At 44.0% G+C, this 24,267-nt stretch overlaps 3 protein-coding genes across 4 annotated transcripts; 2 read left to right on the top strand and 1 right to left on the bottom strand.

The window, feature by feature from the left end:
* Positions 1–310: 310 nt before the first annotated feature.
* On the bottom strand, positions 311–9,892 carry hormad1 (HORMA domain containing 1; the record flags this gene model as incomplete). Its single annotated transcript, XM_080541147.1, has 15 exons — positions 311–406; positions 783–851; positions 2,363–2,461; positions 3,095–3,156; positions 3,280–3,337; positions 3,852–3,980; positions 4,969–5,126; positions 5,541–5,692; positions 6,115–6,182; positions 6,400–6,426; positions 6,666–6,686; positions 6,796–6,832; positions 7,827–7,890; positions 8,525–8,669; positions 9,821–9,892. 15 exons carry the CDS (start codon positions 9,890–9,892, stop codon positions 311–313), a joined length of 1,257 nt encoding a protein of 418 aa, XP_080397273.1.
* A 567-nt stretch (positions 9,893–10,459) lies between these two features.
* ensab (endosulfine alpha b) lies at positions 10,460–14,387 on the top strand. 2 transcript variants are annotated; one of them, XM_080540423.1, is made up of 3 exons: positions 10,460–10,552; positions 13,283–13,405; positions 14,146–14,387. In XM_080540423.1, the coding sequence occupies exons 1-3, from the start codon at positions 10,496–10,498 to the stop codon at positions 14,311–14,313; spliced, it is 348 nt and encodes a 115-aa protein (XP_080396549.1). In that variant the 5' UTR covers positions 10,460–10,495; the 3' UTR covers positions 14,314–14,387. The 2 variants fall into 2 exon arrangements, with proteins under 2 accessions (XP_080396549.1, XP_080396548.1); XM_080540422.1 differs by having other exon boundaries at positions 14,143–14,387.
* Positions 14,388–19,579: 5,192 nt separating this feature from the next.
* mcl1b (MCL1 apoptosis regulator, BCL2 family member b) lies at positions 19,580–23,211 on the top strand. The gene is made up of 3 exons (XM_080540413.1): positions 19,580–20,242; positions 21,081–21,331; positions 21,696–23,211. The coding sequence occupies exons 1-3, from the start codon at positions 19,738–19,740 to the stop codon at positions 21,810–21,812; spliced, it is 873 nt and encodes a 290-aa protein (XP_080396539.1). The 5' UTR covers positions 19,580–19,737; the 3' UTR covers positions 21,813–23,211.
* Positions 23,212–24,267: the final 1,056 nt, after the last annotated feature.

The following is a 24,267-nucleotide window of genomic DNA, read 5'->3' as shown; positions in this document are numbered from 1 at the left end:
CTCGGACAAACTGGTCGTTTCCTACAACCAAAACCGTTTGAAACAGAACAGTACTTACAAACAGCACAGATGCTAAAATAACAGAATCGTACAACACACCTTTAATGTCTCCACACTTCATATAAGACTGCAACTGAACAATGGAACAAAAACCATAAACATAAGGAGACTGACTGACAAAGAATAATTTCCTTCTGTAATGACAGGACGAGAAATTGGACACTTAGAATCTATATGACATCACCGAAATGCCCTTGTGTCAAACGACGAGTAGAATCTACGTTGATGCTGTCGTCTCATTGGTTGGAAGTTAGAAGCGGTCTTTGGGCTCGCTGAACTTGCGTTGCTTAGGCAACGGGGACCGGACATCTTGACTGCTGGGGAACTGAAACTGGGACATCTGATTCTGTGAATCAGAACAGGTAGGTTAGTAGGTGAGGCTATACAAGCGACGGAGAGAGTTTCAACTGGCACTGGTATGATACGACAAATACAAATTCAGAAAGCTGTTATTATTTTTGAAGCACTCATATGACCAAGCGATACCCTGTATGTATGTATGTGGTTTATGCGTCTGACTCAGAGTGCAGTGACAATCAGAGGGGTCAACTTTTGGGGGGGAGGGGGCATAAATTATGCTTCGACCCCCCCCCCCCCACCGACCCGTTGTTTTTACCTCTTTTGGGGCAGTCCAAGTCTTAATTAGGGGGGTCTGACACCCCAATCCCGCCCATAATTCAAACCGTGGTCTGACTACTTTTCATGACATCATAAGACCTCACCTCTTTGTTTTGGCACGGAGAGGGCTTCTTCTTCCTGATGCGCTCCCGCTTGGTGTCATCCTTGCTCTCCTGCACGTGCACACACACACACACACACACACACACACACACACACACGCACGCACACACACACACACACACACACACACACACGCACAAACACACAAACACACAAACACACACACACACACACACACAGACACACACACACACACACACACAAACACACACACACACACACGCACAAACACACAAACACACACACACACACACACCACAGACACACACACACACACACACAGACACAAACAAACACACACAGAGACACACACACAAACACACACAGACACACACACACAAACAAACACACACACACACACACAAACACACACAGAGACACACACACACAAACACACACACACACACAAACACACACAGACAAACACACACAAACACAAACAAACACACACCACACACACACACACACACACAAACACACACAGACAAACACACACACACACAAACACAAACAAACACACACCACACACACACACACACACACAAACACACACAGACAAACACACACACACACACACACACAAACAAACACACACCACACACACACACACACACAAACACACACAGACAAACACACACACACACACACACACACACAGACAAACACACACAAACACAAACAAACACACACCACACTCACACACACACACACAAACACACACAGACAAACACACACACACAAACACAAACAAACACACACCACACACACACACACACACACACACAGACAAACACACACAAACACAAACAAACACACACCACACACACACACACACACAAACACACACAGACAAACACACACACACACAAACACAAACAAACAAACACACACCACACACACACACACAAACACAGACAAACACACACACACACACACACACACACAAACACACACCACACACACACACACACACACACAAACACACACAGACAAACACACACACACAAACACAAACAAACACACACCACACACACACACACACACACAAACAAACACACACACACACACACACACACAGACAAACAAACACACACACACACACACACACACAGACAAACACACACACACACACACAAACAAACACACACCACAGACACAGACACACACAAACAAACACACACAGAGACACACACACACACAAACACACAAACACACGCACACACAGAGACACACACAACAATTAACCCCACAAACCTAATGCTTCGTGTTCAACAAGAAAAGGTCTGAAATAGAATGAGACCCCCCAACCTGAGACAATTTTCTATCATTATGTGATAGACAATAAACATTTTTATAATCTTCAATTGAATCTTGAAATGCTGGGTAAACACCAAATATCAAGTATACCAAATACCAGTTGTAGGCCTCATTTAAGTAACATCAGTATAGACCAGTTGGCCTGAGAGAACCGGTTTCAACCTGTTTGGACTGGGAGCACAATTCAAAACGTTTGGAAATACAAATTCTGAACTCCAAGTAGTTCAGTAGGAGAACAACTGACCGTGGTTGCCTTGACGACACGTCCAGACCGGGTCCTCGTCGTCGCCACCTGCAGGCCGGAGGTCTTCTCCACCACAGTGTCCCCCTGAGGCAGCACAGCCTGGTCAGTCAGGTTCACAGGTGGAGTTACACTAGTTAGTTAGTTAGTTTTTATTTGACAATCGTGAAATGGTACATAAAAAGGTATTATCAATGCCATATGTCATACACTTACTGTACATGGGCTGTCGGGGAATCAGCACACAATAAAATCCTAGGATTTATTTCCTGCCGTGATCCTCTGGATTTGTATGTGTGTGCTTGTGTGTGTGTGCTTGTGTGTGTGCTTGTGTGTGTGTGCTTGTGTGTGTGCTTGTGTGTGTGTGCTTGTGTGTGTGTGCTTGTGTGTGTCCTGAATTAGTAGCTAAATTGCATCAGCAGTCCCTGGGCAGGTAAATCCACAGGGGAATTACGGCCTCAGATGTTATAAACATTGAGTTTAAAACAGAACTACAGGACATCAAAATATCACATAAAACAGAACTACAGAAAATAAAAACATCACACATTACATAAAATATTACATCATAAAAACATTTTTTGGCTGTATGTGGTCAGTGGTCACACGATTGGTTATCTATCAGCCATGATCTCAGTTTTGATTTAAAGCCGGTCAGGGTAGAACATTGTTTGATAGAGCTGGGTATTAAGTTCCAGAAATGTACAGCTCTGATGGAAAAAGCCGAGCTCTCACCTGTGAGTTGCCTGTGATCTCCTCACACACCTCCACCGTCTTCTGACAGCTCACCTGGATCTCTTGTGTGTGTGAAACGAAACAAAACACATTTTCCCCGATAAATTGGAAAAGCAAATCAAGACACACTGCATTGTTCACGGAAACATAATTGACATAGACTTGAGAGAAGAGAGAGGTCTTACCTGCATCGTCCAAATAAGAGTTGCCGTCAGAATTTCCCAAATGTGTCTCTGTGTGACTCTAAAAGTGGAAAGCACCGTATACAACGTGATACAGAGTTACAGAGTACATTCCGCTGAAATGGTACCTAAGAAACACACTGTCTGAAATGACTTTTTTGAAAACAGACTGAAGGCAAGTGAATGAATGTATTCCATGTTTTTTTGGTTTTGTTTTTTTAATCTGTGATCCAGTGGAGGTAGGAATCGGAGGATTTCTAGATCTTGTAATGCATGGAAAGTAATGAGGAATGGTATCACAATGACCCGTCCTCCGATTTCTACCTCCACCAGCCTCCACTGCTGTGATCCCATGCCGCTGCATTGTCTGAAACCAAACAATAACCGAAAACAAGGACCCCATTCACGTGGGTGGAACATTCAGAGGTTAAGTTGCAGGTAGAAATGTGCAGTATAGTACCGGTACTTACTTACATTGTGACTGCCAATGGCACCGGGTCCTAACATGACCTATGATGACTAATGTACAGATGATTCACTTACTTAAGACACATGTACCTAACCCGAGGCCTCACCTGCTGGCTGGTAATCTTCGTCTTTGTTATGGTCCCCTCCTCCTCTTCCTCCATGCTCAGCATCCAGCTGTCTCTCAGGCAGACAGGCTCCGCCGCCTCCTCCTCCTCCTCCTCCTCCTCCTCCCCCACCTATCCAGAGAGGCACACAGCTGTCAATCCTCACTGTACTTCTTGACTTGCATTGGTTGGTAGAAAATGGATTGCAATTGTTAAATAATAATAATAATAATAATAATAATAATAATAATAAAAAGTATCTGTATTTAAACTTTCCTGATTTCAATGCTGAAACATCTGATTGGAATATGTTGGCACTTTTCAACACTTTTCAACACTTTCCCACTGAGGACGATGGTATTGGTCTTCACTTGTTTGAAAAGTCTTTCCCATGTGTTCCAATGCTCAAACCCTCATCCCTCCTACCTCAACCCTCATCCCTCCTACCTGAACCCTCATCCCTCCTACCTCAACCCTCATCCCTCCTACCTCAACCCTCATCCCTCCTACCTGAACCCTCATCCCTCCTACCTGAACCCTCATCCCTCCTACCTCAACCCTCATCCCTCCTACCTCAACCCTCATCCCTCCTACCTCAACCCTCATCCCTCCTACCTGAACCCTCATCCCTCCTACCTCAACCCTCATCCCTCCTACCTCAACCCTCATCCCTCCTACCTGAACCCTCATCCCTCCTACCTCAACCCTCATCCCTCCTACCTCAACCCTCATCCCTCCTACCTGAACCCTCATCCCTCCTACCTCAACCCTCATCCCTCCTACCTGAACCCTCATCCCTCCTACCTCAACCCTCATCCCTCCTACCTGAAACCTCATCCCTCCTACCTCAACCCTCATCCCTCCTACCTGAACCCTCATCCCTCCTACCTGAAACCTCATCCCTCCTACCTGAACCCTCATCCCTCCTACCTGAACCCTCATCCCTCCTACCTCAACCCTCATCCCTCCTACCTGAAACCTCATCCCTCCTACCTGAACCCTCATCCCTCCTACCTGAACCCTCATCCCTCCTACCTGAAACCTCATCCCTCCTACCTGAACCCTCATCCCTCCTACCTGAAACCTCATCCCTCCTACCTCAACCCTCATCCCTCCCTACCTGCTCCAGTCTGTCTTTCTCTGTAGTGACGTCCACCTTCAGGGTGTGGAAGGGGGTGACCACCTCTCCCATGGTCAGTCTGACGGGCTCCTTCACAAACCGCAGGCTGTCACTGCCCCCCTCCTTAAAGCCTGGGGGCTGGTAGTCCTGTGGAGTGACTGAGATACACACACACACACACACGCAACACAGTTACACATCCACTTACACAGTTACACAAACAGTTACACATACAAACATACACTTACAGATACACTTACAGTTACACAAACAGTTACACATACACTTACAGATACACTTACACATGCACACATACATAAGATAGAACTTCAAACACTGCATGATACAGCTTCCTATACAGAGCTGTTTAACTGCAAGTAGAAAAAGAATATGTGTATTGTAATAATAATAATAATAATAATAATAATGAGTATATGTAATAATAATATTATTAAAACATTTTTACACCATGCCAACAGAAACCAGGAGCTCAATCTTCACAATTTAGGGAAAAAACTCCTGGCCCTAGATACAGTAGGCATAGTGAGGGGGGTGTGTGTCGCTGTAGCCACCGTCGTCATAGTAGGCGAGTGTCATGCTGAGGCAGACGCTGTCTGGCAGGGGCCCCAGGTTCTGCATCAGCGTGTACAGCTTACGCACCAGCAGGATGCTGGCCTTCTTGGTGTTGCTGCAAGGCAACTTTGCCACTTTGTTGTTGTTTTTGCTAAGACAAAGTATATTAGTTTGATATTAGTTTTTATTTATTTTTTCACCATTTACATTTTCCCTCATCAAATGTTTCTTCAATCAAATGCTGCCGTATATTTGTAAGCATTGGAATTCACATAGGGAGAGGGAGAGAGAGAGAGGGGGGGGGAGAGAGAGAGAGAGAGAGAGAGAGAGAGAGGGGGGGGAGAGAGAGAGAGAGAGAGGGGTGGGAGGGAAAGAGAGAGAGAGAGAGAGAAAGAAATAGAGAGAGAGTGAGAGAGAAAGAGAAAGAGAGAGGGGGGGGGAGAGAGAGAGAGAGAGAGAGGAGAGAAATAGAGAGAGAGAGAGAGAGAGAGAGAGAGAGAGAGAGAGAGAGAGAGAGAGAGAGAGAGAGAGAGAGAGAGAGAGAGAGAGAGACACACACACAGAGAGCTATACCTTTCAAATTCCATCTGGGGTCCACTTCCAGTGTACTGGACTTTGAACTGGTAGCATTCAGTGATCTTCTGCAGGTGGTGGTATACACAGTGAGTACACCAACATTTGAGGCTCAAGTCAGAATTGAACCCCAAATCGTTAAGTATTAAAAACTCACTATGTATATAATGTTTTCTGAATTTTTCGATCCCCTTTACATAGCAACAAGCTACAGTACATTAAGTAATTCACGTTGAGTGTTATTGACACCAGTTAATTGGGAGTAAAAATAAAGTTTCAAATTACGTTTGGATGCTCTGGATCAGTGTATATCTGTAAGGGGACAGGAGAATGTAGACTTTAAAGGCATAGTTCACTTTTTTTTATTTTTATAAACCTAATAGTCAGGTGGTTCCTTAAACTGAAAGTAGTCCACGGACCAGGTGAAACTGTCATTCATGGCTCAATAAAAAAGAAAAAGAAAGAACTATCCCCTATATCCCATATATATAACTACAGTACTGTGCGTTAATACAAATCCAACTATGATTCTATAATATAGATATACTCACAGACAGGACCAAATTTCGCAACTGATGGAAAAACATGAATTGAAAAAAATTAAGTAGTGCAGACCAGCTTAACATGTATTCACTAAAACAATCATTATAAAACAATCTGGGTTTCCTGATGTTAGCTTACATATTTTTTCTGAAGGGCATCAAAGCATCCCTGCATCCTGGTAGAACATAAAGAAAAGACACATCTAATGTGAAGACATCTAATGAACACTGAATAGAGGATCGAACATTTCCCACACGCATCTAGAAGGGCACTGTGGAATGGACCTATTACTAAGCCACGCCCCTTTTGAAAACTCGGACAAACAAACAACGCTTCACTGACAGTGATTGACTGACCGACCGTGACTGAATGACATTCAATGACTTATAATGGGGAGCGGGACTTGGCAAATTTCTGATTTCTGATTTACCACAGCAAGTAATAGACATGTTTTTTTAAAGATGACAAGAATATTTTGTCTAGAAGCTTTTCACCATCAGATATTAGCGAGTTGTTTGTCTGAGTTTTCTGCCTGAAGTTACTTTTTCCTGTGATATGATTGGACAATTTCTATTTTGGGGCGTGGCTTAGCGATAGGTCCATTCCCTGAGTCGTAGGTGGTACTGGCACTGCCTCGTGTTCAGTGTGATTTGTGACACATTAATGTTTTGGTCCTCATGCCGGGATCCGATGTAATGATCTGACTTTTCTTTGGAAAAATGTGAATACTATTTCAGCGTTGTTGAAAATCACTGACACATCACTAGTCAACTAACACAGCTTGTTTTGTGAGCCTGCTAACAATGGAAAGTAGTGTTCTAGTTAACTAGGCAGCAGTGGGGATTATCGTCATTTCGTTGCAGTATTTTGGCTTGACTAGCGAGTTTGTTGTGTTGTGATTCTCAACATTCCGTGTTTCAAAAGAAAAGTCTGAACATTTTGATTGGTTGCCGACATGCGGACCAAATGATCAGACTGTGTCACATGATTTAACAGACACACATTCTGGGACCATCAAGATATATCACCTCGCCTTTAAGTGTCATAGTGGAGAACAGTCCTGAGAGGATAAAGAGGAAGGACCAGGCCAAATAGAGACAGGAACACCAGAGTGGCTATGGATTTACTGATAACTGATATGGTAGAGATACTAGATACTCAATACTGACCACTGTACAATCTGACTGGCACCAGGACAGCTGCGCTCCTCTCTAAGGATCATCACTTTCTGATCTATGGGGGTGCAGGAAGAGGGGGGGAGGGAGTGAGAGAGACAGAGAACAAGATGGAGAGGGAGAGAGAGGAGGATGAGTTCCCTTGAGGAGGTGGATGAGGTAACATAACAGCCAACCATATGGAATATGAGCCCAGACATACATACAGGCCTTGTTTTGGTCTCATCAGATACCCAAGAGGGAGGAAGGGGGGGGGGTATGACGAGAAGAGAGAGAGAGACATAGATAGAGATAGATAGACCAGACATACATACAGGCCTTGTTTTGTCATGCTCATCAGATACCCAAGAGGGAGGGAGGGGGGTATGATGTGAGAAGAGAGAGAGAGAGAGAGAGAGAGAGAGAGAGAGAGAGACAGATACAGAGAGACACAGAGACACAGAGATAGATAGAGAGAGAGAGAGACAGATACAGAGAGACACAGAGACACAGAGATAGATAGACAGAGAGAGAGAGAGAGAGAGAGAGAGAGAGAGAGAGAGAGAGAGAGAGAGAGAGAGAGGGAGAGAGAGAGAATGAGTGATGTGACATCTCAAAGGGGATGTTTGAGACTGGCCTTAACATGAGAGGCCACACACGTTTCCTTTTTAGAATAGAATTTGGGGTTTACAGTTTTAGCTATTTTGTCTTACCTTCAACAACTTTGGTCCCATAGGCTTTCTCTGGGAAAAGGCCTCTCAGGTAAGTGATGCTGGAGATGCCGATAGCCAGCAGTTTCTTCACCACAGTCAGGGACTGCTGCTCTGTCTCAACCACATTGGGCAACAACTGAGTATCCTACAAAACAGGTGCACATTAATGAATTACATTTTGCAAAAAACAAAAACAACATCTAGCTAGCTAGCTATTTTAATCAATAATGTGTACATAAGGTTCAGAGATAGGAAATGTTAGAATAGGTATAGCATAGCATAGAGTACAGCACAGTGTTTTATTTGTATAGTATAGTTAGTGGATAGTGTACATAGCCTTTATTTATGTAAACCAGCTCTTTTCCCTTCTTGTTTTTAGTATTATTATTTTTTCCAAGCACCAGGGGAGCCCCCCCTCACAAATTTCGTTGTATGGTACCTGTACTGTATTAATGACAATAAAGACCATTCATTCATTCATTCATTCAGAACAATCATCCTATAGCCAAATAATTAGACTAAGAAATGCAAGCAACTAACTTCATCCTCCTGTAACACAGAGTATAGCCTATGATGATATGGCTGCTAGCTAAAGAAGCTAGTCAGAAACTTTACCTGAGTGTTTTGCACACACACATGTTGCTCACAAGCCATGATGGTTCAAATCCACACCGTCAGTTACAGGATTTCTTTCTTGTCAATCGACGAATATCTACCGACGACAGATGAATCAGAACCCAAATATTACCCAAATATTACAATTTACCAACGAGACAAATCTTCTCCGCAGGTTGAATGTGTATGTATGTTAGCTGAGCTGACGAACTGGCGAACACTGGGCCGATGGTCGTCCCGCGCTACCAGGGTTGCCAGATGGGATTGAGAATTTCCTGCCTAAGCACAGTCTAAAAACCTACTAAATCCTCCAAAAACCAGCCCAAAACCTATAGTGTCAGAAAACCGCTAATTACTATTGGGCAGATGCCCATCTCCTGCCCCTAAACTGTATGTCTGTTGTCAATTATGTTTATAAAAAATAAAATATAAACCTGCACATTGTCTGTAGCTACAAGGGAGTGTTTTTTTTTTTTTTTTTTAAATTACCGGCCCAGTGTGATCAAAAGTAGCCCGTTCGGCGGTAACCCACCCGATATGGCAACCCTGGTAGGCAATCAGAGTCACGGCAGCTAAAGTAGCCAATCAGAGTGCACGACAGCTGAAGTAGCCAATCAGAGTGCCCGACAGCTGAAGTAGCCAATCAGAGTGCCCGACAGCTGAAGTAGCCAATCAGAGTGCCCGACAGCTGAAGTAGCCAATCAGAGTGCCCGACAGCTGAAGTTGCCTGTCAGAGGGCGGAAAGACAAGCATCTTCTTGATGCTACAAAGCTTAGCATGCCCTGTCAAAGGTTATTAATAACCATTAATATCAGATAAAATTCACATTTGAGATTTATTTGGTTGATCTTAATGCTAATTTTGATGCAGCATCCGAATCTCAGCATCCGAATCTCCTTATTTTAATGTCGTTTTTAAATTTTTATTTTTTTTAATTTAACCAGGAATAAAAAAAAGTATTTGAGATTAAACATCTCTTCGACAACAGCACAACTACAGGGTTTACATACATAAAACAAACATAAAGCAGTTTAAAATAAAGACAGGGACGAATGAACAGAACCGTCATCATTCAAAACATTTGCGGCCAGATGGAACGTCTGGACGAGGAGCTTGTCAATCACTGGAGTTGTCGTATTTCCATTGGCTGTTCTGGCAAGTCAATCAACGTGTTTCCTCTCTAACCATTGGTTACTGTATATGTCTATCAACAAAAGGGAAAATCCCACCTCATGATGTCACAAATCTCTCTCGCCATTTTTTCTCTAGGAGCTAAATCGTGTTTGGCTTCGTAGGTCCAGGACAGGTGGAGGAGCAGCTCTTTGCAGACATTCAACCAGCCTGACAGCCCAAATAATGTCGTCAGAGAACCAGGAGTCAGACACTCAGATGGAATACGAGGACGAAAAACAGGTGGGTTGTTTATTATGTCTTGTATTGGAGTTGGCCAGCTAACAACGCTAGCTAGCTAGCTAGCACTGTTACACACAAGTGAAGTGTTGTTGCATTTTACCACAATTGCGCTATTTAGCTATTGCTAACGTGGCATCAAGCATTGTTAATGTGCACGTCTCGACTCAACTGGACCAGAAACATGCCTTTGCTAAATCTGTTATAGTTGTCACTGTGTGATTTTGTTGTCACAGATTTTCGACAAGCAAGAGAATGACATTAGCTAAGTGTGTATCTTGAGTTTTCCCTTATGTCATTGGCTCGCCAGTCGAGAGAGAGAGAGAGAAAGAGAGGTAGAGGGAGAGAGAGAGAGAGAGGTGGGGAGAGAGAGAGGTAGAGGGAGAGAGAGGGAGGGAGAGAGAGAGAGTGGTAGAGGGGAGAAAGAGAGGGAGAGAGAGGGAGAGAGAGAGGTAGAGGGAGAGAGAGAGAGAGAGAGAGAGAGAGGTAGAGGGAGAGGGAGAGAGAGAGAGAGAGGGAGAGAGAGAGAGGTAGAGGGAGAGGTAGAGGGAGAGAGAGGTAGAGGGAGAGAGAGAGAGGTAGAGGGAGAGAGAGAGAGGGAGAGAGAGGGGGGAGAGAGGGTGTCCACAGGTTAACAGATATGCCCGGGCCTGATTGGCCTCCCCAGACACACTGCAGTAAGACAAGCTTCCGCCCTCAGACTGGCAGAACAACAATATTATGATACATTATTTGCCTGTCCTTTGAAATATGTGTCCCTCCGTGGGAGCGAGTGACATTGATCCCAGTCTGTAATATCTTCGAGGGAAGCTTGTGATGATTGTCAGTTTTCCGAATTGATGTCTCGACTCGAATTCGCAGCAGGGCACCTTGATAGATGTGTCTGGTTTGTGTACTGTCATTGCTTATAGAGAGGCCCTATTGTATGTGGCACTTGACTGTCAAATGGAGACCACTTCATCAGAATGCTTGCAGCAGGCGTTGTGCATGAGTGGATGCTCGTAAAGGTTAGGGGTCAGAGGTTAAGAGTCCATGGTGCTCTGTTGACAGACCTGCTGGTCAATATGCATTGACTGGTATCGCTTCACACAGGGGGGTGAGGGACTGATACATGTTATCTTATCGAATTGCAATGCTAGGTTAAAGCATCAAGGTTGAGGGGAGAGAGAGAGAGCAACCTGTGTGTGTGTGGGGGCGAGGGGGGGGGGGGGGGGTTGAAGAACAACATGTCATGCTAGCTAATATGTGTGGAGCAGTTTGGTTCTGTTTGTGGGACTCCTTGTCCCCCCCTGTGGGGCTCAATATAGCAACTCTTACATTTCTCATTATGGATCCAAGGGAATCAGCACAGTCAGTGCTCCATGTCCCCCTCCAATGGGAATCAGTTCATCGCCTTGCCCTGAGTCACTTTTTTTTCCGCCCTGCCCCAGCAAGCCTTGCATTCGCTTAGTGTCATGTCCTCCTCCAGAGAGCATGGAAAGTATGCATTGCTCAGTGTGATTTACACTGTACAGTAACGCAATACCAACAAGTGAGCTTTTGTGAGTTTGTGAGTTTGACTTGAGTTGTTTTGACGTCTGTTCGAAGAAGTTGTCGGAACGAAGGACACAAACAAAACAAGGTGTGTCCCGGTAACCTACTTTGCCTCTTAACGTTTCTCCCAGCCTATGATACTGGTAGAGACTAGATACATGGGAAAACCAGTTTGTCGGGTGCGGAAGTTTTCTCAGCTAAGACTAGGCCTACATGGCTAAACCGTAGCTTGAATGCAGCACGCCAACGCCTCGAATCAGCAATTTCTGCCTCCCTAGGCGTTGGTCGAGAGGCACCATAATCCTGTCAGCTCCTATGTCATCTTTCTTTCCTGTAGCCATAAAGTCGCTGGTAGATCGCGTTGAAACTGACATCCTTTGAAATGTTGTCCCATCATAACCACAACTGTGTGCGTATGTGTGCGTGTTTACATGCAAACAAACGGCTTTTGTGAGGCCCATAATAATACATAACACAGACACTTTACTCAATACTACCTCTTACGCCCACTGCCACCGAGTGCAATACAATGCTATTTCTATTGTTTGTATTTTTCTGTTTATTTATTTTTTACTACTTGTGTTGCTCATTTGTCTCTTGTCTTATGTCTCTTCTACTATTGTCACTTGTCCAAATTGTCTATTGTCTAACTATTGCCACTTTATTTATCTGTATGATGGGATTTAACAATAAACTGGATAACATTAACGTAGCATTGATGAGAAAGCGGACGCAGTGCTGTTTTGCTGAGGACATTAGCTGAGGATCACTGCGTAGAGAGGGTGAACAGTTCATGGGAAGCAAGCTGTGTTCTTCCCTCCTCAGTCATAACACCGCTCTGCTGAGGGAGTTGTTTATTGTTACCATGAAGGCGTAAGAGATTTAGTTGTGGGAGAGCATACAGAGTGTGACTCACACTATGAAGACGATCAAACTCCCATAAGTCATTTCCATGGTTTTATCCCACTTCACAGCTGAATAGTTCTAGACTGAGGTAGCCTATGATTGCAGTTTATCCCTTTCTGAAGAGTGTAGTGGCAGAATGCGTCACATCTGCCTCGAACTAAGCCTATAGTAGGCTAGTTGTACTAGCCTAATATTTGTTTTGTCAATATCGGACACATTTTTTGCTTTCTAACTCCCTAGACTTCAATGGGAGTTGACGGTAAAACTAAGAGCATATGTTTTATGTCTCAACAGGACTCTCAGGAAAAGAATGCCAACCCAGTGAAAACCGAAGAGGCCAAGCTGAAGGCCAAGTACCCCAGTTTGGGCCAGAAGCCTGGCGGCTCAGACTTCCTGATGAAGAGGCTACAGAAAGGGGTAGGTGTCAGTGCAAGCCTCCCAAAAGACATGGATACTGGTCTCCGAAATCCAAAGCTTTCACTTGGTATACAGGCTTGTGTTGCACTGCAGGCTAGCTCCCCCAACACCTTGGATTTAACTAATCAAGGTCTTAATAAGCAGTTGATGAGTTGAATCGGATGTGTCTGTGCTGGGTTGGAACAAAAGCCTACACACCCTGTGAAATGCTCCCTGACCAGAGTTGGTTATTATTTACATGGCGAGGGGAGCAGGGAGAGGGTCTGTCCTGTCGGCTTGGACTACTCCACTCAGCACTTTCAGGTGGCAGAAGCACTCCTCAATGTATTTTGAGGCTGCGTTCGTAAATTCGCTCTGGAAAACCTGATCAGCACTCATGGAATGCCTCTTGTCCAATCAGATTGCTTGGTCCCTTTATGACGCACCCTTTATGACGCACAGTGTGCACTCCGTCGCTGTGAGAGCGAATTTACAAACACAGCCTTAAACAAGTCAGTTGACTTTCAAAAGCAGATTCACAACTGTCATTTCGGAACACCCGTATTTGAATGGACCTATCGCTAAGCCACGCCCCAAAATAGAAATGACAATGACAAATGACAAGTCATTGAATGTCATTCAGTCATGGTCGGTCAATCAGTCACTGTCAGTGAAGCGTTGTTTGTTTGTCCGAGTTTTCAAAGGGGCCGTGGCTCAGCGATAGGTCCATTCCCAACTGTCTCTCTCTTGTCCCACAGCAGAAATATTTTGACTCGGGCGACTACAACATGGCCAAGGCCAAGATGAAGAACAAGCAGCTGCCTGTGGCGGGCCCTGACAAGAACCTGGTGACCGGGGACCACATCCCCACGCCGCAGGACCTCCCCCAGAGGAAGTCGTCCTTGGTGACCAGCAAACTAGCCGGCTAGCCTCCACCACCCTCCGCCAGGGCTCCCAGCTAACGTCCCTCACCTGTTCTCCCATGATGTCCATATCCTCACCCCCACTCCCCCCTTCCTTCACCCCTACCCCCCTTAATTTATTTCCAGGCTCCACTTGGCTTTAACATATCGGGGAGAGCTGTGAAAGTCCATTTGCTTGTACGTGGGAAAGGAGGGAGGGAGGGAGGGAGGGAGGGAGGGTGGCTGGCTGGGATATGTTCTACCATCTCTCTCCACACAGCTCTGCGCACTCTGCTGCTCTGCTGCTCTACCGCCTCCCTTGTGTCTTGGTTTGGTGTTTTGAGGTACATAACAGTAGATTGGGGGGGGGGGGGGTGGGGGGGAGGCTGAGTTAATGCACTTTGTATTATGTACAGTATGTTTTTGCATCCTGAATGACACCAAAATAATGTTGTGTGAGGGAGTTAGGAACCATGACCGTGATGCATCGCCATGCTTTCGATGTTGTGTTCTCATCCATGCTGGGGGGGGCTGCGGGGGGAATAGATGTTTGCGCATTACTGCTTGCACACCAAACCTGGAAGGGAAGAGAACCTTGGTTTAGTATCCAAAAAAAGGGAGCGGTATAACCCCCCCCCAGAGGAAATGTGAAGACTGAATTTTTTGGGTTTCTATAATCTTGTTTGCGTGCCATGTTTTGTAGAACAAATCCAAGGTTGCCCACTCAAACTTCACCCAACGGATATGAAACTGCACATTTTTATTATGTCACGAGCCAACAGCTCTGCATGTACTTTGGTGAATTAAAACGGCTCGTTAACCCACAGGCCGAGGCCGGACACAGGTGTATAGGTATGCTCAGGTAGCAGTAGGATGGTACCAGGTATAGTAGTAGCAGGGGGGAGGCCTACCTAACCCTAACCCAATCTTGGATAGTCCAAACATATCCAAACATATTAGGGTATCCCATTCGTTTAGGTTTATCTAGGGTTATCTAAACAACGTTATCTACGGTAAATATCGCAGGGGGTTCACAAACCGCGTCTCTCTGGAATGGCGTCTCCCCCTCCCCTTCACTCCACACTCTCTCTCTTTCACTCTTCATTCTCCCCAGGTGGGAAATAATCTGCACATTTCATGACACCTGCCAACAGGCAAGCCACTCCCCCCCCCCCCAAGTACCCTGGGTAGCCAATCACCATAACCCACTGAGCTTACCGCCACAGAACATAGTTCGTTAGGATCGTGACAATTGCTCACGTTGCTCTAATTCTTGACTCCCTTTGCTCTTCTTGTTTCCTAAATATGCTGCATGATTGTGACATGTAACGGGGGTGAGAAGAGAAAAAACAAAAAGTACAAATTTGGAGGGTTGGTTTGACAAGTGATAGGAAGTAGCAAAGCAACCATATGGAGCCCTGGAATGTCCATGGTCACTCTCCTTGCTTCCTTTTTTCCTGCCTTCCTTACCTCTCAATGTCCTGACAATCCACACTCTCTTTGCCCGTGGCAAACGCTATGGCGGGGCCGGCTACAGTAACATAGCCCTGTATCACTTTAAGGCTGGGAAAAGCGCCAACAGTTACATTTCTGTGCGAACTTCTTTTTCGTTCTGTGGCTATTATTGCGTCGCATCAAGAAGTGCGTTTAACACAAGCCTAAATGATTTGTTGTAGGGGATTTAAGCACCATGTATTGAGTGTAAGTTTCTGTATATAGTGTTGGAGAAATGGGACATTCGGTTTCTTTTTGGGTTTGTTGTTTCTGATTAATCGTTGTATTGCCTAATGAGCCGTTTATCATAACTCTGGCTTATTTCACTGTTAATGACAGTTCCTGTCGAGAAAAGTATTTTCAAGTAACGGTTGGCTACTGGTTCCCGAATCACAGTAGTCGCTAAACCTCCGTCTGAGTTTCTCCTGTAGATTCGACATAGCTCCCTCGTGTGCTTTCCCAAAGCGTATGATCCCTTATTGACATGCTAAATATAAGAATCCATGATGTCAGTCGTGTCATGGGGTAAACACTGAGCAACTTGAGAAACTGGCATTGACTGTGGGCCCCCCACCCCCATGGATCATCATCATCATCCACAGACTTAAAGTGGGACACTGCGTGCTTTCAGGATGTGCTCACTTTTAACACATGGCTATGGGGAAGGGATTTTATGACATGAGATGGGGGGGGGGGGGGGCAAAGTGTGAGTGTGTGTGCACATAGCCTTGTTACACACCTGTTAACACAGTTCAACTTCAAAGTGATTCGAGGTGAGCCGTGAGAAATCATGGAACGATAAATGCATGCACTCCAGTTCAAAGGGCGGAAGTTGGAAGTTGATCACTGGCAATTAGCCTCAATGCATAGTACTGCTTCAGGGAACGATTTTACACACACACACACACACACACACACACACACACACACATCATTAAACACACATGATCACTTTCCCATCTTGGCATCTTTTGAATATTCAACTGAAATGTGTCAAATTGCAGGGAACAAGAGAATTGGCATTGAGTGTGCTTGTCTGGTGTTGTATGAATGTGCTGCTTCTCTCTGTCCCAGCCATTGTAAATATACTTTTTTTTTGCGGGGGATGAGTTCTTTTTTTATTTGTAAGTTTTTTCAAACACCTGCTTTCCAGACGTTTCATGAACTATAGTTCTCTGATTTAATGGTTCCTTTCTCTCATTGGTTAATACACTACTTCAGCTTTATCAATGTGTATTGCAGAGGCCACATAAATCTGTATAATATGAATATGTGTAAATGCTGCTGATTCAGTCGATGACAAATCTTAAACAGAGATGTTACCCCTGCAAAGAACACCTGTCCTATCCGAGAAACAATCTGGCCCCACTTCTACCCTAACTGTGTCTGGCAGTGACAGACCTTAGGCTAATTTTAGCTTCCACGTTTGGGATCCATTCCATTTAAATTCCAAGACATTTTGGAACATGAATTGGAATTGTATCCGGGAAATGGAACTATCCCCTTGCTGATTGCAATCCAATTCCAGAACTAGCTGGAGTTGGAAGGGAATTTACCAGCTCTTTACTTATTTGATCAGGACGGCAGTGCAGGCCTTGCTAGGTCACTGTAGATATGTAGCCCTGCAATACCAGGCTTTGTGTCAAAGAATCTTAATTGGATGTGTTGAAATGATGGCTGTTGTAATAACAGAGGACAGGGAGTTCTTGAATACTACTTGTGTGCACTGTCTGGCTTTGTATGGAGCAATGCAATGAGGGATATAGCAGGGTATGTTTAAATACCATGACACGGTATATCTCCTGTTTAACCATAGTAAATATGTGCCAGAATGTAAAAAGGAAATTAAATGACAGACTGTGCTCTAAAGTACCTTGTGCTGCTTTATCTTACCTGTTTTTGTTGTTGTTTTGCATACAGTAAAGATGTTTTTCTTGTGTTCTCTTACTGCATAACTACAACAATATGTTATCCTCCTGGCCCAAGATAACTGCAGGGATATCAGGAGCACCTTTGCTCCCAAGAAATGGGGGTTTACACAAGAATAGTGATTGTGGAGAGAAAAAAACCGGATGGATTGATTTTAAGAGTTTAGAAAGTACAAGAGTACTATGAATGTTTCAGTTGTGTGGGAGTAGTGGAGAGGATTTTTGTCAGTATTTGAAATAAACTTTTACATGAATTATTTTGTTCACTTTTTTTTCTTCTTCTTTTTTTTTTTTTTTTTTTACTTCTCACCATTTATCGATTTGACCAACTCTGATAGTATGACATCAGGAACTTACAAGGGTATTTCTTGAAACCAATAGTCTGATCACAACCCTGGTCTACATTACGCAACCTTCATTAGACCACTAGAGGGCAGCACAACTATATATTCGGTCTGCTGGACATTGATTACCAGGTGCAAGACCACATTATCGCAGCCGTAGAGTACCCTGAAGTTATATAATGAATGATTTGCCTCTGGGGCTGGGTGTGCTCTTGAGCCAAAATGAATACAGAAAAAAACAATGTAAACAAATGAACTTATTGGCCAAGAATGGGGCGCACCTTGTCCACACCTTCCCATGATTCATGAACTGTCATAGAAGGAAGGAATGTTGGGTAACAAGGCAAGAACATGTATGTTGGATGTGTGTTGGAGTTAACAACGGTAAACCAAACTTCCATGGTGTATCTTAAAGAGGTGGCAGTGGCTCAGGAGGAAGAGCTGGTGTCTAATTATTGCAAGGTTGGCGGTTTGGGCGGTTCGAACCCCAGCTGGCCATGTGCCGAGGTGTCTTTGAGCAAAGCGCTGAACCCCTAATTGCTCCAGGATCGTCATCTATGGCCGACCCCTTGCCTAGAGCATAAAATACCAAATTCAAATACCAACAATAGACTGACAAGTTGATTGCATGGCGATACAAACTATTCTTCTAATTCTTCTTTTTTAAAGGCCACTTGTCTGTTCTAGTTTCCCTTGTTTACTTACTAACTTCAGCAGGGTGCAACCATTTGAATGAATGAATGAATGAATGAATGGTCTTTATTGTCATTAATACAGTACAGGTACCATACAACGACATTTAGGAGGGGGGGCTCCCCTGGGGGGTATTCCATCAACGTCGCTAAAGGAAAATCCTGGCTTATTTTGGATAACTCTCGCGAGACTTGTCAGAATATGCCTGGATGTTTTTAGGAACTCTCGCGAGACTTGTCAGACTAAACCTGGATTTTCTTTTAGCGATGTTGATGGAATACCCCCCTGGTGCTTGGAAAAAAGACTAAAAACAAGAGGTCCAAGGGTAAAATAAAAAAGGGAAAAGAGCTGGTTTACATAAATAAAGGCTATGTACACTATCTACTATACTATACTACTATACTATACAATAAAACACTGTGCTGTACTCTGCAATGCTATACATATCCTAACTTTTCCTATATCTGAACCTTATGTACACAAGGGTTGTCATATTGCACATAGTATTGTTGCACATTCATTAAAGTGTCGCAGTTAGCAGGTTTGACATGTTCACAGTTGTATTTCAATATTGCACTTATTTGGGGGCTCAACCTTTAGGGGCTCGTCATAATCAAATGCATTCTTCTTCCAACTATAATACTCATTAATCTCTTGCCTGTCAAAATTTGTGTTCGTTCCCACAACAAAAAAATAAGGCATTCTGGCAACCAACCCCGAATAGAAGGAGGCGGGTCTTCAGTGTTCGGCCCCTCCCACTCTGACGTCAGTGTAACACCACCACAGCGACAAAGGGCGTCTCTTTCGTTTCCGCTTTACTTTCCACAGCGATGGAGGCCGTTTGAGTCGCACGGTAAAAGGCTAGCTTTTTTTTGTTGTGTCTCACACACAAGCTAGCAACCTACCTTCTTACCTAAAGCCTTCAACATTAGGGGTTTGGTTGACTTTTTCTCTTTCTTTCTTTAATTAATTAATCCATTTTAAACCTTTAAATGCTGAACATGTTGTCCACGGGGAAGCGAGCCAGCGCGTTCAGTAGTATGCTGATGCCCGTTCAAAATGGCGTCGTGGACGGGTCTTTGTACTACGGAGCCACATCCACATCCCCGCTGGCCGGGAGCAGCTCTGGAGGCCAGGCCAGGGCAGGAGGGGGGACACCGCCGACACGGCCTAAACAACTAGGGGTCAACGACCATTACCATAAGACGACCACCAACGGCCTGCTGGAGAAGAACCAGAGAGCCCTGGACCACGATGACGACGGCGGCTCTCTGCCCTGCACCCCTGCCGAGATGTCGTCGCCTGGCTGCGGGGCCCCGGGGGGGGATGTGGGGGTCCTGGAGCACGACACCAGGCAGCTGGTCGACGCTTTCTATCGGGAATATACGGAACTTAACTCTCCTCAGTCGAGGTGGAACACCTCCAGAAGCAAGCCTCTGTCCACCATGAAACGGGTGGTGGAAGACGTGATAGCCAAACACCGATACGCGTATAATGGTGAGTTCAGTTGTTAGGCTCTAACATCGTGACGTTAGAATTATAAGGTTCTAGGATCTCCATTTTTGGTCAAAATGTAGTTTTGTTTTTACATAATCTGATCCATTGGGTGTTTATTAATGCCTGTGTGGTGTTATGTGGTAAATGTTGACATTTTTGAGTTAGTAATTCATAAAATACAAAGGTTCCATCTCACAAAACCTAATGGAATGTAAAAACTTTGACGCTCAATATCTCTGAACTATCCTAAACGGAGATAGAACCTTATCATTCTAAACGGAGATAGAACCTTATCATTCTAAACGGAGATAGAACCTTATCATTCTAAACGGAGATAGAACCTTATCATTCTAAACGGCGATAGAACCTTATCATTCTAAGCTCACGACATGGCTGTTGGGTTTACAGAAGCATAGTAGTAGAGAGTAGATTTCGTCCCAACTTTGCTGAGAATTATACTATAGTTACGTTTACATTTTTGGCATTTTGGGGATAGGCAGGCAGACGCCTTAGGAAGAGTAATCTAGCTCAGGCCAGGGGCCACTGGCAGTCGTCGTGATGGAAGAAGAAGAAATACTTTTTTAAAATGTTTTTTGTTTTCTTTTTTTAGACATTGGAGAAAGTACAAGAGGGGGGAAGTAGAAATCTCAGGAGCAATTAAGAAGCGTAGTAGTAGTAGAGGCGATTTGGTCAAACTTAAGCTGAAACTTAAGAGATGATGATGGGCTACATACTACACCAGACATATGTAGCTATGTTGTCTTTATGACAATTGGATTACTGCTAGCTGTTATTATTAGGTGTAAAATACGTTTCTAACCCAAACCTTGACATTAAGGTATGCTCCTAAAACTCGGGATGGACGAGAGAGGGGATGACATGAGTTTTGTCACGTCCGTGGCCAAGAACATCTTCAGTGATGGGCTGACCAACTGGGGTCGCATCGCCAGTCTGGTGGCCTTCGGGGCTGTGCTGTGTCAGTACTTGAAGGAGAGGGGCAAGGAGGATTGCATAGAGTCGGTGGGCCAAGAGATCTCCTCGTATCTGCTTTCTGACCAGCGGGAATGGCTGGTCAAGAACAACTCATGGGTGAGTCACGTACTTGTGTGTTCCGCTTTGGGAGGATGTGGGGTCAAAAGTGTTGATGTTGCATAACCATTGTGTTGTGCAACGTTGCCTACATACATGTCATCACTTACTGGTTCAAAGTGAATCATTGTATGGTCTGCGATGCTCATCATCGATAAAGTGAAGACACGATTTGTTGCTTTTCACTGCTTTTGCACAATTAATAATAACCGGTTTCTTGGCATGTCTGGAATCAGTCTAATCTTCTGGTGTTTTATCATAACCCGGAAATTCTCCCTTTAAAAAGGCAGGGGTGGGGGACAGACTAGAACTGTTTATACTATTGATTAAATTAACCCTAGGTTGCCTTTTGTTTCCTCCTCAGGATGGGTTTGTAGAGTTCTTTCACGTGGAGGACCCTGAGTCGACAGTGAGGAAAGCGCTCATGGCGGTGGCAGGGTTTGCAGGCATCGGGGCGACACTCGCTCTGATGATCAGGTGAATGTCATGGACTAAAGAGACTTTCGTTTTTTTTCTCATTCTTGTCAAGCAAGAAAAAATGACCATCCCCACGGGACTTCCATTCTCTCCTCCTCTCTTTCTGTGAGGAATACCACCATGGAATAACAAAATGAACATTTTTTTTTTCCCACCACGTTAATTTCGGGGCCCCAATATCTTCTAGTTTTGGAGGGTCAGAATGAGGACACAGTAGAACTCTGTGATTAGCGTCTGAGTAGACCCATCCCCAAACCCATCACCTGACTCCTCCTATTTATGTACAGTTGTATAGAATTTATTTTTGTAATAAATATTGAAAAATGCCTTTTTGCTGCCAACAACTTGTATAAACATCCATGTATATCAACAAGATAAGCCACTGCAATGGAAGAAAGCCCCGAATTCAACCAAGAAAGTAAACAAGGGCTATGCGGATGAAAGTGAACAAACAGTAGGAGGGAATACAAGCAGGAAGAGCTGCAGTATATGTTGCATGTCATACTTTAATCAAGCTGATTTCTGTACAGCCCATTCATAACTTCAGGTTCTCCAAAGGGTGGATATGATATGCTAGGCATGGCGGGCAGTGAATTTGCATAGGTGCTTCCTGCTTAGGGAAACATTGAGGCTATTGCACTAGGCAATGCTAGGAGGGATGGGCACGTTGGATAAGAGTCAGGAACATCTTTAGCCTCATGCCTTTCAGCTGAATGTTGTTAGGAGGCCGATGCATTTCCAAATGTTGTACTTGATTTACAATTTGCCTGTGGGTATCAGTGCAAATACGTAAATAACAACAGGATAGCTATATTTAAAAGTGGGGTGAAATGTTGTGGGCCGGTAAAGGGGCAATCTGGGATTGGTACATCCATTTACTTTTACCTAAATTAATGTTTTATAACCATCGATTCTTGAGTCATATATCTTATAAACGCCTTACGTACTTAATTATCAGAAGCTTGTTAGTGTTGGTTTGTTTTTTTTGCTTTACTCCATTGTTTGTAAACAATGCAAATGTAAAAAAGAAAACGTAAACAACACTTCCCTAAAATCATGGTTAAAACTATATCTTTTTGTCTTCACTAATGGCCAGTGTTTGCATCCATACCTCAGTCTGAATTGAGTGGTAACATTTCTCCAGCTCCATCAGCTGTTAACCAAAAACAAAACAAAAAGCAGGGTGTGTGCTTTTGTTGTTTGAATCCCAGATTGCCCCTTTTTAAAGTTGAATGCTAGATCTAGTCTCATGGTACATCGTTTTATTTGGAATTTGCTTAATCTGCAGAAGTTATATATTCACACTTTCCACAGTACTCCTGACATAGAAGATTTACAAGCTCAAAGGTTGTGACTATCTTGTTTTGTTCTTTTGATGATTGATAGTATACTCAGTCAATAAAGCAGAAGTTTGACTGTTAACCTGTTCTGAACTTTGATACTTCACTTCACTTCTCCTCCTTAGCAAAGGAAAAAAAAGAAAAAGATATGCAGAAAAGAGAAGTCTGCAGTGGGGTCTAACCCAGCTATTTCCTGGTAACTTCGCGTGAATGTCGGCTCCTCTCGCATTAACTCCCCTTTGCTGCACCCACTCAAACATGTTGTTTATTCACACCCCCCCGGAGACATGCAAGGCTGCTATTTCCTAGAAGATACGCTGCTGTGGTAACGACAGTCACAGGCCTTTCTACATACACCACAGCCATAGACACCACCATGTCGCATTCTGGTCACATTTGCGGTCATAAACATTAAGCATCGTTATGGAAAAATACCCATCTCATGAGAATGTAAACGTTGCATGATGTTAAAATTAGTGTTGTTCCGATACCATTTTTTGATCCCGATACCGATACCTGACCGTGCAGTACTTGCCGATACCGAGTACCGATCCGATACCACGGCGTTTGAAAAAACAAAACAAAAAAACATGTTTTTTGAGCCGCATACTCACCTCGATGTAAAATTATTGCTAACACTTAGTCTGGCACTGCTCAAAACCTTTGTAAAACTCGTAAAGTTTTTGTAAAACTTAAGTAAAAAAAAAAAAAAAAAAAAAATAAATAATAATAATAATACGTTTTTGTAAAGTACTCACCGATACCATCATTTTTGTGCGTATCGGTGGCCATGCCGATACTAGTATCGGTATCGGAACAACACTAGTTAAAATAAATACATTTAATTGTTTAATGTGAAATTCTTTAGATGTGTTGCCATCCAGATTACATCGCTGTCAGCTCTGCACCACAGTCCACCAAAGTCCAGTGGAAAAAGCCAAATCTTCCCACTTTTTGTGTTTTTTTGGAGGCTGTCTACAGCAAACGCCAGTCAGCCACCCACCCCATGCAAGTGCCAGCCTATATCTAATTATTTGACGTCATAATTACACGGCTCCATAACAGAACAATCCTCTGTGGCCGGGCAGTTTATTTAGCCTATCTTGTGTCTATATGCAA

The sequence above is a fragment of the Nansenia antarctica genome, assembly GCF_963989245.1.
Source record: "Nansenia antarctica genome assembly, chromosome: 10".
Classification (NCBI taxonomy): domain Eukaryota; kingdom Metazoa; phylum Chordata; class Actinopteri; order Argentiniformes; family Microstomatidae; genus Nansenia; species Nansenia antarctica.
This window is presented reverse-complemented; position numbering and strand designations above follow the sequence as displayed.

What these genes read in the sequence shown, in the direction of transcription:
- ensab (XM_080540422.1), top strand. Translation starts at nt 10,496, where the DNA reads ATGTCGTCAGAGAACCAGGAGTCAGACACTCAGATGGAATACGAGGAC. An exon ending in AATACGAGGACGAAAAACAG is followed by an intron (nt 10,553 to 13,282) that starts GTGGGTTGTTTA and finishes ATGTCTCAACAG; the next exon opens with GACTCTCAGGAAAAGAATGC. An exon ending in TGAAGAGGCTACAGAAAGGG is followed by an intron (nt 13,406 to 14,142) that starts GTAGGTGTCAGT and finishes CTTGTCCCACAG; the next exon opens with CAGAAATATTTTGACTCGGG.
- mcl1b (XM_080540413.1), top strand. Translation starts at nt 19,738, where the DNA reads ATGCTGAACATGTTGTCCACGGGGAAGCGAGCCAGCGCGTTCAGTAGT. An exon ending in ACACCGATACGCGTATAATG is followed by an intron (nt 20,243 to 21,080) that starts GTGAGTTCAGTT and finishes CTTGACATTAAG; the next exon opens with GTATGCTCCTAAAACTCGGG. An exon ending in TGGTCAAGAACAACTCATGG is followed by an intron (nt 21,332 to 21,695) that starts GTGAGTCACGTA and finishes TTTCCTCCTCAG; the next exon opens with GATGGGTTTGTAGAGTTCTT.